The 21555-nt window shown below is 38.6% G+C and overlaps 1 protein-coding gene across 3 annotated transcripts in view; it reads left to right on the forward strand.

The window, feature by feature from the left end:
* The window catches only part of GK5 (glycerol kinase 5), a 64920-nt gene that overhangs the window by 13231 nt on the left and 30134 nt on the right, over nucleotides 1–21555 (forward strand). For all 3 annotated transcript variants that reach the window (XM_031663714.1, XM_031663717.1, XM_031663715.1), the window contains 2 exons: nucleotides 7176–7269; nucleotides 18331–18462. In XM_031663714.1, the coding sequence (XP_031519574.1) occupies nucleotides 7176–7269; nucleotides 18331–18462 (226 nt within the window). The remainder of the gene's footprint in view (nucleotides 1–7175; nucleotides 7270–18330; nucleotides 18463–21555) is intronic.

A 21555-nucleotide genomic window follows, 5' to 3' on the forward strand; every position in this document is an offset into this window, starting at 1 on the left:
GTTTGGTTAAGAGGGATGAAATGGGCCTGCTTTCTGGCTTATATGCTTGCTGCATGTCATTTGAGCTTGACTTACATAAAAAAATAACCACAGAAAGATTTACTGTCATTAAAATTATCCATTTCTTTCTTTTGGGTAACTTAGCTTTCAAACAAGCCTAGATCGAGATCTAAAACATTAACTTATACCTAAAGAGTCAGAGGAAGCTCACAAATTTCAGAAACACAATACTGTGCTTATGGTTTATATTTTCGGTCTACTCTAAATTTAATATTTGTCTATAGCATATGAGGCATATATACACTAAACACTGTTATAATATCATAATAGCTACTGTATAGTAAACACCTGTGACAATCCCAAGTTCCATTATCCTTACAACAAACTTACAGTTTAGGCATCATACCTGTTTTTACAGAGAAATAAGTTGTTCAATGTTGCTCAGTGAGCAAATAGAGCCAAGATTCTAAATTGTCTTTTTGACTCAGAAGCATGTGTTCTTTACACTATCCCCACATTGCCTTCAACATGTTTCTTTCTTTTTATTTTTTGCTAAGACAGGGTCTTATTCTGTCCCCCAGGCTGGAGTGTAGTGGCATGATTACAGCTCACTACAGCCTCAACTTCCCAGGCTCAGGTGATCCTCTTGCCTTAGCCTCCCGAGTAGCTGGGACTACAAGTGCACTTCACTATGCCTGGCTAATTTTTTTTGTTTTTTTGTAGAGACGGAGTTTCACCATATTGCCAAGCTGGTCTCCAATTCCTGGGGTCAAGCAATTCTCCCACCTCAGCCACCTCCCCCAGCTAGCATGTATTTCTCTGTTTCTTGGTTTAAACACACACCCACATTCCCTCCTCCTAAATACCCCCACCACGTACCCACACACACCACTGTAAAATGTGTCTTTGTTAAAGCATTAGGCTCCAAAGGACATCTTGAGTTTGGGCAGTGGGAAAGAAAAGTGAGCAGAGGGAGAAAAGATGAATCTGAAAAATATAATCAGGGTGAATTCACAAGGACTTGGCTTCTAATTCAGTATTAGGCAAGAAGAAGAAATTTGAATTTACCAATACTGCTGGCCTTGATGTTTGGGCTGTTTGATAGAAATCATAGAGAATATAAGGAGGAATGGGTTGGGTAGTAGAGTAGATAGAAGGAGAAATGATAAAATGTTTGGTTTTGGACATGTAAATGTGGAGATATCGCAGAGGTGACTAGAACATTGGTTTAATTTGGACTGAGGCATAGCACATCTCCATCAGATAGTTTCTTTTTATTTTCATTTTTGGGGGACGAGGTCTTCACTTTGCTACCCAGGCTGGAGTGCAGTGACATGATCATAGCTCACTGCAGCCTCGAACTCCTGGGCTCAAGGGATCCTCCCACATCAGCCTCCCAAGTAGCTAGGACTATAGGTGTGTACCACACTATGGCTGGCTAATTTTTAAAATTTTTATAGAGATGGAGTCTCACCATGTTGCCTAGGCTGCTCTTGAACTCTTGAGCCTCAAGTGATCTGCCTGCCTTGGTGTCCCAAAGCGCTGGGATTACAGGCGTGACCCACCATGCTCGGCCCAGTACTCTTTTTTTTCATGGCATGATGCATCTCAGATTGATGCCTACATCTACAGTTCTTCTGTGCCTACTCCACCCCCCGGCACTGTCCTTGGTTATGGCAAATCTTAAATAAATCTTAAATAGTAGTGTATTGTCAGATGAAGGGATGAATGAATTAAACTTACCTGTACACATAAGGTATCTAATCTTAGTGACACTGTTGACATTTTGAGCTAAACAATTCACTGTGGTAGCGACTGTCCTGTGGTGTTGCAGATGTTTAGCAGCATCCCTGGCTTCTACCCACTAGATGTCAGTAGCACCCCAGCCCACCTCACCACCATTTGTACCAACCACAAATGTCTCAAAACATTGCTAAATGTCCCCTGGGGACACCCCCAGTTTGGAACCATTGGTGTAGATGAAGTCTCAAAAAATAATGTGTTCTCTGGTAGAGATTATGTGAAGAAAAGAAAAGCAAGCTAAGGATTTGGACTGTGGGTTCCCCCCACTAAATTTAAAGTGAGTCAGGGAAGAAAAAGCCAGCAAAGCAGGACCGAGGCTAATCTGGGAAGTGGATGGATGAAAGTGGAGGGAGGAGTGTTCTTAGGGAAAGAACTGATTGGATGTGTCACATTCACTTGGCCATTGGCCCCAGTGATTGCTTTCATCAGGACCTGGCTACCATATCACTCATGACAGGAAGGTCAGAATATTAGGAAGCAAAGTTTTTGTCTGATGCTAGGACTATACATCACCGTTAGAAGGAATAGAAGAGTTAGATTTCAAGACAGTTCACTTTCCTTACTGGTGGTGGTGTTGTAGAAGGATACGTCTTCTTCCTAAAACAATTCACTGTGAGTTTTTTTTATCTTGGCTGTCCTTTTTTCTTTTTTGAAATGTTTGTATTCTTTCATGAGTTTTGATACCATTCTTTGCTTGTGGAAACTGCAATAGTGGATATTTTTTGAAAAAAAACTGAAAGGCTTTGTGCTTCTTTTGCATTAAAATAATGGAGCCTATTCTGCTCATTGGGCCCCAGGGAGCCAATGTGGTGTATGATGCTGACAGATTCCACAAGAGCCCTAGCAAACAGCGGGGACACAACACAGATGGGCACAACACAGGGCCAACCAGAAGCACTTCTTGTTCATTTGTGAGAGAAAAGGGGAGACAGACTAGACCCTGTGGAAAAACCTATTGTTCATTCCAATCCTGGCCAGCAGCTCCTCCTCCCAGCTTGTTGTTTTTTTCCTCCTGCATCTATGGTGCATTTCTGTCCTCATGGCGTAGAAACATTATTTTCCTCACAGTTGCTGTCAGGAGGTCTAAAACTTTGAACTTTGTTTCTGTTTTTCTCCTTGTCTCTCCCCCATCCCCCCTTTAGGGACCAGGAAACTTACTAACTTTTTTCAGTCTTTGAACTTTCTTCATGTTCTTCAGGTTAAGCTTTTTTCCCAATATATTCAAAAAGTGGTGTGTTTAGCCTGCTTTCTAAAATAACTCTAACTGATATCACTTCCATTTTGGTTCTTTTAAATTCCTTTTGTTCTAAAAAAAAAAAATCGCAAGCTGTTTTGTTTCTTTAGTCACTGTGTCTCTTGAGGGAGATTTCTGCCAGCTAACTTCAGATCAGGGTGTGTGCCGATTAGCAACACAAACTGTGAGTCAGGGGAACCGGGATTCACTCTTAACTGTTTGAGGGCTCACAGGGAGTAATGCACCGTGCTGGGGGCTGCACTGCACATACAGATGAATAAGAATACCAGCCCTAATTTACAGTCTCATTATGTAGGTACACAAATTACTCTATATTCCCATTGCACAAAATAGATTTTTATTGTAGTATTTGATACTTACATTAATGAGTCATACCAACTACTTATGACATAAAATATATTAAGAGCCACAGAATGGTGTAAAGTGTTAGAAGGTTTTAAGACAATTAATTTACAGTATTGCCATTTACACTTTTCCTTCATTTTTCCTTGTATTGTTGATAGAGATAAACCCAAGTCAATGCTGAGTGAATATTAGAATATATGCTATTACTTGAAAATCAGTATTCTAGATTGTCTTGTTCCATGTTATAAATTAATGAGGCCACTTTCATCTTGTGATTTTCTCTCTCCCCCTCATTGTTCTTCAGTCACACTAGCTTTTCAGTTCCTCTAAGACATGCTTCATCTTGCTCTAGGACCTTTGAACATATAGCACATTTTGTTGGGAATGTTCATACTTCTGATTCCTTCTCATCCTTCAGAGCTAAGATCCATTGTCATTTCTCAAGCCTTCCCTGACCACCACGCAGGGGCCATCTGTTGAATACTCTCATGGCACCTCTATTTATCCTTTATAGGGCGTATTCCGGCTGTAAGTGAGCAACTGAGTAATTGATCATTTGTTTAAATTCCCTGATAGAAAGTACAGTCATAAGAGCAAAAGTGCTATGTGTGTCTGTTCATAGCTGTGTACCCAACTCCTGGTACAAATTTGTTGAAACCAGTGATTGAACATCAGATTTAAGTGTATAAGTATGTGTTATTGTAGAATGGGTCTGAAGAATTATATATCAATAGATTTTATCTTTATCAAACACAATCTGATCTTTGACAAAGGTGCTAAGACCAGCCAGTGGAAAAAGAATAGTTTTTTCAACAAATGGTGCTGGGAAAACTGAACATTCACATGCAAAAGAATTAAATTGGACCCTTACCTAATACTGTTTACAAAAATGAACCCCAAAATGCATCAAAGACCTAAATGTAAAAGCTTTAACTCTAAACTAAAAACTCTTAGAAGAAAACAGGAGAAAATCATCATCATGACTTTGGATTTGGCAGTTATTCCTTAAATGACATAGAAAGCATAGTTAACGAAATAAAAAATAGATAAATTGGACTTTATATATCAAAGGACATTTATTTTTTCATCTGTTTATGATAATTAATTTTTCAGTTTTCTTAACTATTGGAACTCTCCAAAGTAGAAAAATTACCCTAAATTTAATTATAAATAATAAGTAAGCTACGTTAAAATTAATTTGATATAATGTGCAATTTGCATTTTAAAAATATGTCTGAAAAACTTTAGTCATTGATATCTAATGTGCAGTTAGACTTCAGAAAACCACCTGCAGCATGTAACATGGAAGATGTGCATCTTGGTAGGTTTGGTTTGTAATTTCATCCAAGATGGAGGACTAAAACAATAGGAAATCACTCCTCTGATTTGTACTCATGATAATGGTGACCATTTGGATTTCTTTTTTTTTTTTTTTTTTGAGACGGAGTCTCACGCTGTTGCCCAGGCTGGAGTGCTGTGGCCGGATCTCAGCTCACTGCAAGCTCCGCCTCCCGGGTTCCCGCCATTCTCCTGTCTCAGCCTCCCGAGTAGCTGGGACTACAGGCGCCCGCCACCTCGCCCGGCTAGTTTTTTGTATTTTTTAGTAGAGACGGGGTTTCACCGTGTTAGCCAGGGTGGTCTCGATCTCCTGACCTCGTGATCCGCCCGTCTCGGCCTCCCAAAGTGCTGGGATTACAGGCTTGAGCCACCGCGCCCGGCCAACTAAAGGGAAGAGAAGTAACATGCTCATGATCTAGGTAAATGTTGCAATTTCCATTAATAAAGGTAAAATACAGGACCCTATCAACAGAGTGAAAAGACAACTCATGGAATGGGAGAAAATATTTGCAAACTGTAACCTCCAAGCATGTAACATATTAATCCCTAATCCCTAGTAAGGGATTAATATCTAGAATATGTAAATAATTCCTACAATTCAACAACAAGAAAACAACAACTCAGTTAATAAATGGACAGAGGACTTCAGTAATATACAGATGGTCAGTAAGCACACACAGAGATGCTCAATGTCATTAGTAATTAGGGAATTGCAAATTAAAACCATAATGAGATACCACTTCACACCCACTAGAATGGTGATAATTTTTCAAAAAGAAAGATAAGTGCTGGTGAGGATTTGGAAAAATTGGAACCCTCGTACATTGTTGGTAGAAATGTAAAATTGTGCAATGACTGTGGAAAACAGTTTGCCAGTTCCTCAAAAAGAAACATAGAATTACTATATGACCCAGCAGTTCCACGCCTGGGTATATACCTAAAAAAAATTGAAAACAAAGACTCAAACAGATACTTCACACCAGTATGAAAGCAGCAGTAATCACAATAGCCAAAGGGTAGAAAGAACCCAAGTGTGTACCAACAGATGAAGTGATAAACAATATGTAGTATATAAATACAGTGAAATATTGTTCAGCCATAAAATGGAATAAAGTTCTGATACATGCTACAACATGGATCTATCTAGAAAACATTATACTAAGTGAAGTAAGCCAAATATAAAAGAACAAATATTGTATAATTCTACTTATATATGATCTACCTGGAATAGGCAAATGTAGAGAGACTGAAAATAGAATAGGGGCTATAAGGGATGGGGTGAGGAAGGAATGGGGAATGATTTCCTAATTGTTACAGAGCTTCTCTTTGGGGTGATGAGAGTTTTAGAAACAGTGGTGATGGTTGCACAATGTTGTGAATGTACTTACTGCCACTGAATTGTACATGTAAAATAAGGTAAAATGGTAAATCTCATATTATGTGTATTTTGCCACAATTTTTTTTTTTTTTTTTAAGTTAAGTATTAGAGAGTGCAATGGCAAGCTGTTAAAGTAATAGACCATGGGATCTGGGAAAGTAACCAAAGTTAGAAGTGGTTGGTCGGAAGAAAAGGGAATGTTTGAGGGATTAAAGGTTGCAGTGAGTTGGAAGGCCAGGTGTTTAAGGAGTAAGATTGAGAAAACTGAAAACTTTTATTCCTATGTGCTGACTAATATTGGAACATTAGACTTTCAGTGGTAGAACATGTAAAGGTGAGGATATAACCTTGGGTGTGGAATGCTTAAGTAGAGTAGAGAACAAGTCTTAGTAATTGAACATGGTTCAAGTCACTCAGGAGGAGGCCTGGAGTTGGGGTAGAAAGCAAGCTTGACTTGGATGTTGATTGGTAGATGCCAGTAGTTGATTTGCAGGAGCCTCAAAGGAAAAATGATTTTTTTTTTTTTTTTTTTTTTACTTCTGTATTTCTTAGCTCTGTACTTTATTGTAGTATTGACCCAAGGTTTATTGAATTTCTATTTATTGGAGAGATTTTGGTAAGCATGTTAGATTTTTCAATGGCTAAGCCAATCCTAAAGTTAACTGGTGTAGAACTAGGCTCAGGCAATATTTCAGCTCTTCCACAGGTCAGAGGTTTTTATTGGATTATGTGTATCAGGATAAGTGCAATGAAGGGGAATAGCGTTGGCTTTTAAAAAATCTGCCTTTAAAGTGTGTAGAGCAGGTCTTCAAAGGCCTTTTCCTTAGTTAGTTTTGGTATTGGAAGTATATACATTTCATACTATATGTCACATAATTGTTGTGCAGTGTTGATTCAACTTATAAAATCCAGAAGAAATCATTCAGAAAGGCACATCTAACTAAATTATACTTTGCAATTATAGTATGGCCTCTAATTTTGTTTTCTCTTATGGCACATCTTTAACATAGTCTCTGATTTATGCTGGGTCTCAAAATACTGTTTTATTCTTTCTAGGAAAACAGGAAATCATTTTCACAACTTTATAAGTTGGCAAGACTTAAGAGCTGCTGAACTTGTAAAATCTTGGAATAATTCTCTTCTAATGAAGGTAATCTATTTCTTCTGTGATTTGGATATTATTTTGTTTTTCTGTAAATGTCCCTTAATTGTAGACTTAATTATATTATTTCCCACCTATTTTGTTTTAGGACATTAAGAAGACATATGCACACACTCCCCATTCCAGTGAAGTTTAATAATAGTCAATCAAAGGTGTATGTGGTAGACTTCGATACTTGTACCTCAGGAAGTTCTAAGGAGGTTTGTGGTGGACCAGAGTTTCACATGTTAGTGAGAATTTGTGTTTCTGTTCTTGAGAAATGGAAAAGATACAGACTAGATGCATGAAGAGCCCAAATTTCGTCTTTCATAAAAGCTCAGGATGGATATTGAGATATTATAGATAACTAGCAGACTATTACAAGCTCTTATCATTACAGGCGTGATGGCTCGTGCCTGTAATCTCAACACTTTGGAAGGCTGAGGCAGGGGGATTGCTTGAGGCCAGAAGTTCAAGACCAGCTTGGGAAATATGCTAAGACCTCATCTCTACAAAAAATGCAAAATTAGCTGAACATGGTGGTATGGACCTGTAGTCCCTGCTACTTGGTAGGCTGCAGTGAGAGGATTGTTTGAGCCCAGGAGTTCGAGGCTGCAGTCATTGCCACTGCACTCCAGGGCACTCTGTCTGGGTGACACAGTGAGATCCTGTCTCAAAGCCAATAACACCAAATTATGCCTGATACATAGTAGGCATCAGTAAATGACAATGGTGATGGTGACAGTGACAATAGCAACATCATGAAATCATCTGTTCTGTTATTTGTCTCAAATTTGCCCTCACTCCTGAATGTGAGATTACCGAATCAAAGGGTAAACACAGTTTTCCAGCTCTTTAAATGGTGTCAGACCTACAGTATTTTATGTCGTAATCAATATTCCACATTAATTATTTTATTTTATTTTATTTTATTTTTATTTATTTATTTTTAGATGGAGTCTTGCTCTGTCGCCCAGGCTGGAGTGCAGTGGCGTGATCTCGGCTCACTGCAACCTCTGCCTCCTGGGTTCACGTGATTCTCCTGCCTCAGCCTCCCAAGTAGCTGGGACTACAGGCATGTGCCACCATGCCCAGCTAATTTTTTGTATTTTTAATAGAGACGGGGTTTCACTGTATTAGTCAGGATGGTCTCGATCTCCTGACCTGATGATCCACCCGCCTTGGCCTCCCAAAGTGCTGGGATTACAGGCGTGAGCCACCACGCTTGGCCCATATTAATTATTTTAATACTTCTAATGCCTCACAGTTAAATGCCTTCTCTGCTAGTGTACTGGTACCAGATGGAGCCCAGGGGAGTGTCTAGAGCATCAGTTTTACTTGATAAGTATTTGATGATATTAATTTAATATAAAACAAATATGAATATATTATAGAATGTAATAGCAATGCATAAGTGAAACAATTTTGCCAGAATCTCACCTGAATTGATTATCCTTTTTGACAGTTTAATATAGAAAAATGTACCTTGCTGCAGTAACTTGTGAGAGGTGCTGTTAACAAGAAGGACACAGTAATTAAGGGAGTTAAAAGTGGTTATAAGGAAATGTCATGAACCCTCAATTGTATAATTTAAATTATGCAATTTATAATCTATAATTTTATATCTTAATATATAATTTTAGTTAATAGTTCATCAGACATTCTTTAAGTTAGTCATTGAGGTGTTTAACACTTTTATTGCTTTGAAAAAATATTGTAATTTGAAAAGAAAAATTGTGATTTTAAAACATTTACTTCCATAATATGTCTCATATTTCAGATCTTTTTTTGTTTGTTTGTTTTGAGACAGAGTCTCCCTCTGTCACACAGGCTGGAGTGCAGTGGTGCAATCTCAGCCCACTGCAACCTCCACCTCCCAAGTTCAAGCAATTCTCCTTCCTCAACCTCCTGGGTAGCTGAGATTACAGGCGCATGCCACCATGCCTGGCTAATTTTTGTGTTTTTAGTAGAGACAGGGTTTCATCATGTTGGTCAGGCTGGTCTTGAACTCCTGGCCTCACGTGATCCGCCTGCCTCAGCCCCCTAAAGTGCTGTAATTACAGGTCTGAACCACCATGCCTAGCCTCAGATTTCAAATCATAATGCAGAACTGTGACCTCAAGCACAAAACTGAGCATTTAAAGCACTTTTGTCTACTTGATATTGAACATGTGCAGATGAAAGTTTTGGTTCTCTTAGCAAAAAAATTTACACAAACACAGGCTTTCACAGTTTAGCACACATAATTCTAGAGCCTGTCCTGGCAGTGAAGGAGCCCCACTTTGCAGTCATCCCTTTCCAGTTGCTAATGGTTTGACTGTGACCCTTGGAAATGTTTAGTGTTTTTATCAGCAGCAATGTCATTAATTTGGCCAAGGCTAGTCCGAAGCAAAATGGTGAAGTAATTGAGGTGTGTTTGCAATCTCTTGCCACTGTTGCTTTCCTCCAGTCTCCCCAGATGCCCGATCTTCCTCTTACTGTTGTTCTTATTCTTGCCTAATGATTGCTAAGGCTTTCTTCTCTTTGCTGTTAGCATAAAAGCCCAACTCCTTACCAAAGTTTGGCTCTTTCTGCAGTTCTGACCACTTCCTAGACCTCTTTCTTCCTGAAGTTGCTGAAGATTAGCAACTCCATCTTTGCCAGCCTGTTTCGTTCTTGTAGCACTCAAGCCCTTTCTTACCTTAAGGCCATTGTACATACATGGGGTCTCTCTGCCATCATGGCTGGATCTTTCTCATCCTTTAGGGTCCAGCTCATGTGGCACATCTGGGAGCCCTTCCCTGCCACCCTACTTAAAGGAACCCCCTTGCCCTCAATCTCTTATGTTGCCCTTTGTTTCCTTCGTTGTACTTACTAAATTTCAAAGATTCTGAGATATACATTTTTTAAACTGAAAATTAAATGGAAATAATTATAGATTCACATGCAGTTGTAAGAAACAGTACAAAGATCCCTTAGACTATTTGCGCTTTCTCCCAATGGTAACATTTTGAAAAACTATAGCATAACATCACAACCAGGACACTGACATTAATACAATTCATATCTTTTATTAGGATTTCCCCAGTTTTACTGTATATTCATCTGTATGTGTGTGTGTATGTGTATGTGGGTAAATTCTATACATTTTTTCCTATCTAGGTTTATCTGTTCCTATCTGAACAGTTCCATCACTACAATGATCTCTTGTGTTGTTCTTTTATAACTATATGCACCACTCTCCTATACACCTCCCTACCCTCTCTCATTCCTAGCTCCTGGCAACCACTAATCTGTCCTCCATTTTTAAAAAGTTCTAATTTGAAAAATGTTATAGACATAGGATTATACTTTAAAATATATAACCTTTTGGGATTTGCTTTTTTCACTTAGTATAATTCCCTGGAGATTCATTCAAGTTGTTGCCTGTATCAGTAGTTTGTTCCTTGCTATTGCTGAGTTGTATTCAATAGTACAGCTGTATCACAGTTTATTTAACCATTCACTTGTTGAAGGACATCTGTGCTGATTCTAGTTTTTGACTATTAAAAATAAAGCTTTTATGAATGTTCTTTGTATAGAATTTTCTGTGAATGTAATTTTTCATTTCTCTGGGATAAAACCCTCAAGGTCATATGGTAATGCAGGTTTTCTTTTGTAAGAAACTGCCAAACTATTTTGAAGAGTGACTATACCATTTACTTTCCCATCAGCAATGTATAAGTTATATTTTAACATCTCTGAAATCAGGATGCATTTCTTAGTAGCATGTTAAATAATGATTCATTTTACAGTCTGTCTTCTTAAATCATCTTATTTATTGACTTGATTGCTTGTTTGTCTTCTCACTAGAATGTAAATTTTAAAAAAACAATAATTCTGCCCATATTGTTCAATTTGTTTTTATAAAGCCTCGCAACAGTCCTTAGTATGCTAGAAGTTACTCAGTAAATACTCATTAGATATATGAATGAAGATGCTAATTGTTTATATGTTGTCTGCAAGTGCAGGTATTGGAGCTTGTAATATTTTTGTATGACCTCCCCACGCATTCCGAGGTATCTACATTTTAACAGAATATCTCAGAAGTGTCCTAAATCTAATTTTTTATGAGAATAGTGTAGTGTGTATAAAGAGGAATAGCCCATTTCAGTTTAAATTATTTCTTATAACAAATCAGAAGAAGGCTTATGGGTGGTCACTTTAAATACTTTTAAAAAGTCTTATGTTTTAATAAATAATGTGGGTTGAGTGGTTCCAAGATGGCCAAATAGGAACAGCTCCAGGCTACAGGTCCCAGAGTGAGTGATGCAGAAGATGACTGATTTCTGCATTTCCAACTAAGGTACCAGGTTCATCTCACTGGGGTGTGTTGGACAGTGGGTGCAGGACAGTGGGTGCAGCCCACAGAGCGAGAGCCGAAGCAGGGCAAGGCATAGCCTCACCCAGGAAGCGCAAGGGGTAAGGGAATTCCCTTTCCTAGCCAAGGGAAACCGTGACACACAGCACCCGGAAAATCAGGTCACTCCCTCCCTAATACTGCGCTTTTCCAAGGGTCTTAGCAAACGGCACACCAGGAGACTATATCCGGTGCCTGGCTCGGAGGGTCCCATGCCCATGGAGCCTCCCTCATTGCTAGCACAGCAGTCTGAGATCTAACTGCAAGGCGGCAGCAAGTCTGGGAGAGGGGCACCCGCCATTGCTGAGGCTTGAGTAGGTAAACAAAGTGGCCTGGAAGCTCGAACTGGGTGGAGCCCACCGCAGCTCAAAGAGACCTGCCTGCCTCTGTAGACTCTACCTCTGGGGACAGGGCATAGCCAAACAAAAGGCAGCAGAAACCCCTGCAGATTTAAATGTCCCTGTCTGACAGCTTTAAAGAGAGTAGTGGTTCTCCCAGCACGGAGTTTGAAATCTGAGAATGGACAGACTGCCTCCTCAAGTGGGTCCCTGACCCCCGAGTAGCCTAACTGGGAGGCATCCCCCAGTAGGGGCAGACTGACACCTACACGGCCGGGTACCCCTCTGAGACGAAGCTTCCTGAGGAACGATCAGACAGCAGCATTTACTGTTCAGCAATATTCACTCTTCTGCAGCCTCCACTGCTGATACCCAGGCAAACAGGGTCTGGAGTGGACCTCCAGCAAACTCTAACAGACCTTCAGCTGAGGTCCTGACTGTTAGAAGGAAAAGTAACAAACAGAAAGGACATCCACACCAAAACCCCATCTGTACATCACCATCATCAAAGACCAAAGGTAGATAACACCACAAAGATGGGGAAAAAACAGAGCAGAAAAGCTGAAAATTCTAAAAATCAGAGTGCCTCCCTTCCTCCAAAGGAATGCAGCTCCTCGCCAGCAATGGAACAAAGCTGGATGGAGAATGACTTTGACGAGTTGAGAGAAGAAGGCTTCAGACAATCAAACTTCTCTGAGCTAAAGGAGGAAGTTCGAACCCATCACAAAGAAGCTAAAAACCTTGGAAAAAGATTAGATGAATAGCTAACTAGAATAACCAATGTAGAGAAGTCCTTAAATGACCTGATGGAGCTGAAAACCATGGCACAAGAACTACGTGACGAATGCACAAGCTTCAGTAACCGATTTGATCAACTGGAAGAAAGGGTATCAGTGATTGAAGATCAGGTGAATGAAATGAAGCGAGAAGAGAAGGTTAGAGAAAAAAGAGTAAAAAGAAATGAACAAAGCTTCCAAGAAATATGAGACTATGTGAAAAGACCAAATCTACATCTGATTGGTGTACCTGAAAGTGATGGGGAGAATGGAACCAAGTTGGAACACACTCTTCAGGATATTATCCAGGAGAACTTCCCCAACCTAGCAAGGCAGGCCAACATTCAAATTCAGGAAATACAGAGAACGCCACAAAGATACTCCTCACGAAGAGCAACTCCAAGACACATAATTGTCAGATTCACCAAAGCTGAAATGAAGGAAAAAATGTTAAGGGCAGCCAGAGAGAAAGATCAGGTTACCCACCAAGGGAAGCCCATCGGACTAACAGCGGATCTCTCGGCAGAAACTCTACAAGCCAGAAGAGAGTGGGGGCCACTATTCAACACTCTTAAAGCAAAGAATTTTCAACCCAGAATTTCATATCCAACCAAACTAAGTTTCATAAGTGAAGGAGAAATAAAATTCTTTACAGACAAGCAAATGCTGAGAGATTTTGTCACCACCAGGCCTGCCCTACAAGAGCTCCTGAAGGAAGCACTAAACATGGAAAGGAACAACTGGTACCAGCCACTGCAAAAACATGCCAAAATGTAAAGACCAGGAGGAAGAAACTGCATGCTAGGAAGAAACTGTATCAACTAATGAGCAAAATAACCAGCTAACATCATAATGACAGGATCAAATTCACACATAACAATATTAACCTTAAATGTAAATGGGCTAAATGCTCCAATTAAAAGACACAGATTGGCAAATTGGCAAATTGGATAAAGAGTCAAGACCCATCAGTGTGCTGTATTCAGGAGACCCATCTCATGTGCAGAGACACACATAGGCTCAAAATAAACCGATGCAGGAAGATCTACCAAGCAAATGGAAAACAAAAAAAGGCAGGGGTTGCAATCCTAGTCTCTGATAAAACAGACTTTAAACCATCAAAGATCAAAAGAATCAAATAGATGCAATAAAAAATGATAAAGGGGATATCACCACCGACCCCACAGAAATACAGACTACCATCAGAGAATACTATAAACACCTCCATGCAAATAAACTAGAAAATCTAGAAGAAATGGATAAATTTCTGGACACATACACTCTCCCAAGACTGAACCAGGAAGAAGTTGAATCCTTGAATAGACCAATAACAGGCTCTGAAATTGAGGCAATAATTAATAGCCTACCAATAAAAAAAGTCCAGGACCAGGCAGATTCACAGCCAAATTCTACCAGAGATACAAGGAGGAGCTGGTACCATTCCTTCTGAAACTATTCCAATCAATAGAAAAAGAGGGAATCCTCCCTAACTCATTTTATGAGGCCAGCATCATCCTGAGACCAAAGCCTGGCAGAGACACAACAACAAAAAAGAGAATTTTAGACCAATATTCCTCATGAATATCGATGCGAAAATCCTCAATAAAATACTGGCAAACCGAATCCAGCAGCACATCAAAAAGCTTATCCGCTATGATCAAGTGGGCTTCATCCCTGGGATGCAAGGCTGGTTCAACATACACAAATCAGTAAATGTAATCCATCATATCAACAGAACCAAAGACAAAAACCACATGATTATCTCAATAGATGCAGAAAAGGCCTTTGACAAAATTCAACAGCCCTTCATGCGAAAAGCTCTCAATACATTCGGTGTTGATGGAACGTATCTCAAACTAATAAGAGCTATTTATGACAAGCCCACAGCCAATATCATACTGAATGGGCAAAAACTGGAAGCATTCTCTTTGAAAACTGGCACAAGACAGGGATGCCCTCTCTCACTACTCCTATTCAACATAGTGTTGGAAGTTCTGGCCAGGGCATTCAGGCAGGAGAAAGAAAGAAAGGGTATTCAATTAGGAAAAGAGGAAGTCAAATTGTCCCTGTTTGCAAATGACATGATTATATATTTAGAAAACCCCATTGTCTCAGCCCAAAATCTCCTTAAGCTGATAAGCAACTTCAGCAAAGTCTCAGGATACAAAATCAATGTGCAAAAATCACAAGCATTCCTATACACAAATAATAGACAAACAGAGAGCCAAATCATGAGTGAACTCCCATTCATAATTGCTTCAAATAGAATAAAATACCTCGGAATCCAACTTACAAGGGATGTGAAGGACCTCTTCAAGGAGAACTACAAACCACTGCTCAACGAAATAAAAGAGAACACAAACAAATGGAAGATCATTCCATGCTCATGGATGGGAAGAATCAGTATCGTGAAAATGGCCATATTGCCCAAGGTAATTTATAGGTTCAATGCCATCACCATTAAGCTACCAATGACTTCCTTCACAGAATTGGAAATAACTACTTTAAAGTTCATATGGAACCAAAAAAGAACCCGCATCGCCAAGACAATCCTAAGCCAAAAGAACAAAGCTGGAGGCATCACACTACCTGACTTCAAACTATACTATAAGGCTACAGTAACCAAAACAGCATGGTACTGGTACCAAAACAGAGATATAGACCAATGGAACAGAACAGAGCCTTCAGAAATAATACCACACATCTACAACTATCTGATCTTTGACAAACCTGACAAAAACAGGAGATGGGGAAAGGATTCCCTATTTAATAAATGGTGCTGGGAAAATTGGATAGCCATAAGTAGAAAGCTGAAACTGGATCCCTTCCTTACACCTTATACGAAAATTAATTCAAGATGGATTAGAGATTTAAATGTTAGACCTAAAACCATAAAAACCCTAGAAGAAAACCTAGGCAATACCATTCAGGACATAGGCATGGGCAAGGGCTTCATGTCTAAAACACCAAAAGCAATGGCCACAGAAGCCAAACTTGACAAATGGGATCTAATTAAACTCAAGAGCTTCTGCACAGCAAAAGAAACTACCATCAGAGTGAATAGGCAACCTACAGAATGGGAGAACATTTTTGCAATCTACTCATCTGACAAAGGGCTAATATCCAGAACCTACGAAGAACTCAAACATACTTGCAAGAAAAAAACAACCCCATCAAAAAGTGGGCAAAGGATAGGAACAGACATTTCTCAAAAGAAGACATTTATACAGCCAACAGACACATGAAAAAATGCTCATCATCACTCACCATCAGAGAAATGCAAATCAAAACCACAATGAGATACCATCTCATACCAGTTAGAATGGCGATCATTAAAAAATCAGGAAACAGCAGGTGCTGGAGAGGATGTGGAGAAACAGGAACACTTTTACACTGTTGGGGGGACTGTAAACTAGTTCAACCATTGTGGAAAACAGTGTGGCGATTCCTCAAGGATCTAGAACTAGAAATACCATTTGACCCAGCCATCCCATTATGGGGTATATACCCAAAGGATTATAAATCATGCTGCTATCAAGACACATGCACACATGTGTTTATTGTGGCACTATTCATAATAGCAAAGACTTGGAACCAACCCAAAGGTCCATCAGTGACAGACTGGATTAACAAAATGTGGCACATATACACCATGGAATACTATGCAGTCGTAAAAAAGGATGAGTTCATGTCCTTTGTAGGGACATGGATGCAGCTGGAAACCATCATTCTCAGCAAACTATGGCAAGGACAGAAAACCAAACACCGCATGTTCTCACTCATAGGTGGGAATTGAACAGTGAGAACACTTGGACACAGGAAGGGGAACATCACATACCAGGGCCTGTCGTGCTGTGGGGGAAGGGGGAGGGATACCATTAGGAGATACACCTAATGTAAATGAAGCGTTAATGGGTGCAGCACACCAACATGGCACATGTATACGTATGTAACAAACTTGCACGTTGTGCACATGTACCCTAGAACTTAAAGTATAATTTAAAAAACAAAAGAAAACAAAACAGAAAAATAAATAATGTGAAAAATTTATATGCCATGTAAAATATAAAGAAATGACCGGGCGCGGTGGTTCACGCCTGTAATCCCGGCACTTTGGGAGGCTGAGGTGGGCAGATCACCTGAATTCAGGAGTTCAGGACCAGCCTGGCCAACATGGTGAAACCCCATCTCTACTAAAAGTACAAAAATTAGCCAGGCGTGGTGGTCCACATCTGTTATCCCAGCTACTTGGGAAGGTAAGGGAGGAGAATTGCTTGAACCTCAGGTGGAGGTTGCATTGCGCTGAGATTGCACCATTGCACTCCAGCACTCTAAGCAAAAAAATGTAAGCCTGGGGAACAGAGTGAGACTCTGTCTCAAAAAACCAAAAAACCAAAAACCATATGTGTGTGTGTGTGTGTGTGTGTGTGTGTGTATATATAAAAATGAAGAAAGTGTGAGCACTGAATAAGATGAGAAGGAAGTTAAAAGGACAAGACTGAAAAAGAGAACCGAGTGTACAAATTTTCTTAATTGATGTGTTATCAATTAAAAGTGAAAGAAAAAAATGTTTATTACTATTTTTCACAAATAAACCAAAATCTTTAAATTTATTTTGGGGAGTGAGGTAGGATTAACAAAAGTGGGTAAGTTCAACAAGAAATGGGCAATACTTCATAAGTGTTTTGTAAAACATCAGTTTCATAAGTTGAAGTGTCCGTCTACATCCCTGTAGTGTGTGGCAGGATAGGTTTTTTTTTTTTTTCACCCAGTATGTCTTAAAGACCTTAAAACTCAAAGCTTGTTTTCTGTATACCTAAGGCTTTTTGTAAATTAAAGATTTTGCTTATGTTTGATTTTGATCATTAGATAAGTATAGGTAGTATTAAATAAAATCACACAACCGGATTTTAAAAATTTCTGTCTGTGTTAGTGCTAACTTAATTTCTAATAGGAAAGAAAAAAAGCCAATAAAAGCTCATCCTTCATTGTCTAGTATTAAGAGTTCTCAGGTCTTTGATTCATAGAGACAGCTTGAAGCTAAGATATAAGATTATGATTAATGTGAAAATATTTGGACTATGAGCCTTCAAAATCAAAGATTAGCTGATAACTTCGTATAGATGTTATTACTATTGGAATACTAGTGAATTAATGCTATTCTACTAAATAGTATAGATTTATCTGGGAGGCCTGCAATAAACTTAAAGTGTACATATCCCACTGAAATAAGAATACTACAAATATAGCCTCCTTCCTAGATTCTTTCCCTTCACTATCATAGTTAAAAATAGGTAGAGAGGTGAAATATAGTTGTTTTTTTTTTAAAAGTTTATAATAAGTACCTGAGCATCTGGTGTTTGCTAAAATAATTCAAAGTAGGTATGTTGCATTTCATATGTTAGCATACAAACTGCCTATTTAGGATAATATTGCTGTTTTTTATTAAGTGCAGAAAACACTATTATAAGTAGTTAAATGACTTGTTACTGGGTTTGTTTGCATGTATATAGAATTGTTGTGGAAATTTTAAACACTATTAAATGCATTTTCCTAAAATATGTTTTTTAAAATACAGATATTTCACAGTTCTTGCCGAGTGCTTCACTTTTTCACTAGAAGTAAACGACTTTTTGCAGCCAGTTTGTTCACTTTCACAACCCAGCAGACTTCTTTGAGATTGGTCTGGATTTTACAGAACCTGATTGAGGTAAGAAAATACTGTGTGTGTGTGTAAACCATATGAAGACTCCGGGGAAGAAAAAATTAAAGGAATAAAGATAGTAATTTGATTATTTGAGGAAAAATTGTCTACCACATATTGGAATGGAAGACAATGTGGCATCTTGTTTTTGTTTGTTTGTTTGTTTTGCCTTTTTTTTTTTTTTTTTTTGAGACAGAGTTTTGCTCTTGTTGCTCAGGCTGAAGTGCAATGGCACGATCTCAGCTCACTGCAGTCTCTGGCTCCCAGGTTCAAGTGATTCTCCTGCCACAGCCTCCCGAGTACCTGGGATTACAGGTGCCCGCCACCACACCCAGCTAATTTTTTGTATTTTTTGTAGAGACGAGATTTCACCATGTTGGCCAGGCTGGTCACAAACTCCTGACCTCAGTGATCCATCTGCCTCAGCCTCCCAAAGTGCTGGGATTACAGGCGTGAGCCACCATATGGATTACAGGCATGAGCCATATCTTTGATTTATATCAGTGGAATTCTTTTGTGTCAGACTCCTTTTGCTCAACATCATGTTTTTGACATATAGCAATGTTGTGTGTAAATTACTTTGCTTATATTTTCATTGCTATTTGCTGTTCAATGTATGATTTTACCATAGTTTATTGTCTATTCTATTCATGTACATTTGGGTTATTTCCTATTTTTAGCTGTTATGATTAATGCATCTCTTGGTGTATATGTAATTGCTATGTCTATACATAGGAATGGAATTTTTAGGGCATGAATGTTTATATATGTCTTCACTTTTTTTTTTTTTTTTTTTTTTGAGACGGAGTCTCACTCTGTCACCCAGGCTGGAGTGCAATGTGTGATCTCGGCTCACTGTAACTTCTGCCTCCCAGGTTCAAGCAATTCTCCTGCCTCAGCCTCCTGAATAGCTGGGATTACAGGCGCAGGCCATCATGCCCAGCTAGTTTTTGTATTTTTAGTAGAGATGGGGTTTCACCATGTTGGCCAGGCTGGTCTTGAACTCCTGACCTCGTGATCCGCCCGCCTCGGCCTCCCAAAGTGCTAGGATTACAAGCATGAGTCACCACGCCCAGCCATATATCTTTATCTTTAATGGATAATGTCAAAACACTTTTGTAAAGTGATAATAACAATTTACACACTCTCTATCAGTATGTGATCAGAGGACTTTTTATTTCATTTACGATTGTAATTGACATTGTTAGTTTTTTATATTTTAGCCATCCTAGTTGGTAAGTAATAATATCTGAGTGTGATTTTAGACTGGATAAAAAAACAAGATCTAACTATATGTTGTCTATAAGGGGCACACTTTAGATTTAAAAAATATAAAGAGGTTAAAAGTAAGTGAGTGGAAAAGATATGTAAACAGTCACTATATCATGTAAACAGTTACATATATCATGTAAACAGTCACTATAAGAAACTGGAGTGGTTATATTAACATCAGACAGTATAGACTTTAAAACAAAAATATGTTACTAGAGATAAAAAGGGAATTTTACAATGATAAGATGGTCAATTCATCATAAATATATAACAGTTATAAACACCTAATAACAGAGGTCCACACTACATGAAGCAAAAATGGACAGAATTGAAGGGAAAAATAGACAGTCGAGCAGGATAGTTGGAGACTTCAGTGCCCCACTTTCTTTTTTTTTTTCTTTTTTTTTTTTTCGAGACGGAATCTTGCTCTGTCACCCAGGCTGGAGTGCAGTGGCATGATCTCGGCTCACTGCGAGCTCCAGCTCCTGGGTTCACGTCATTCTTCTGCCTCAGCCTCCCAGGTAGCTGGGACTACAGGAGCCCGCCACCACGCCCGGCTAATTTTTTGTATATTTAGTAGAGATGGGGTTTCACCGTGTTAGCTAGGAGGGTCTTGATCTCCTAACCTCGTGATCCACCTGCCTCGGCCTCCCAAAGTGCTGGGATTACAGGCGAGAGCCACCGTGCTTGGCCCTCACTTTCAGTAATGAATAGAATAACTAGACAGAAGATTAACGAGGAAATAGAAAGTTGATTAACAGTAACAACTAACTAGACCTAACAGACATTTATAGAAAACTCTACCCAAGAACAGAATATACATTCTCCTGAAGTGTACATGGAACTTTCTCCAGGATAGATCATAGGCTAGGCCATACTACAAGCCTCAGTAAATTTAAAAGGATTGAAATCATATGAAGTCTGTTGTCTGACCATAAAGACTTCAAATTAAAAGTAACAGAAAAAACTTGGGAAGTTCTAAAATACATGAAGATTAAACAACACACTTAAAAATAACCAATGGGTCCAAGAAGAAATCGTAAGAGAAAATTAAGAAATACTTTGAGATGAATGAAAATAAGATACAACATACCAAAACTTATTAGATGCAGATAAAGTACTTAGAAGGAAATTTATAGTAAGACTATATTACATGTAGAAGAGTATATTTAAAAAGAAGAAAAATATCAAGTCAATGATCTACCATTCTACCTTACGACATGGAAAATGATGAGCAAACTAAATCCAAAACAAGCAGAAGGAAAGAAATAATTGAATTAGAGCAAAATTAATGCAATAGAGAATAGAAAAACAGTGAAGAAAATCAATAAAATCAAAAGTTGCTTCTTTGAAAAGATTAGCTAAACTGACAAAGAGAGAAAACCCAAATAACTAAAATTATGAATTATTATGAAATTATGGATATTAATACTGACCTCACAGAAATAAAAAGCATTAATAGGCAATACCATGAACAAGTGCATGCCAACAAATTAGATAACCAAGATAAAATGAAAAATTTCCTAGAAATAACACAAACTACTGGAAATAACTCAAGAAGAAATAAATAATCTGAATAAATCTATAACAAGTAAAGAGATTGAAGTAATAAATAATAAATTCTCACCTAGAAAAGCCCAGAGCCAGATGGCTTTACTAGTGAATTCTACCAAAAGTTTAAAGAAGAATTAACACAATCTTTTCACAACTTCTTCCAAAAGATAGAAAGGGAAAATAGACAATTGAATAGTAATAGTTGGAGACTTTAATACCCCATCAATAGTGGATTATACTTCCATTATTGGAGTGAGAGATACTTCCCAGCTC

Source organism: Papio anubis, chromosome 2 (assembly GCF_008728515.1).
Source record: "Papio anubis isolate 15944 chromosome 2, Panubis1.0, whole genome shotgun sequence".
Taxonomy (NCBI): domain Eukaryota; kingdom Metazoa; phylum Chordata; class Mammalia; order Primates; family Cercopithecidae; genus Papio; species Papio anubis.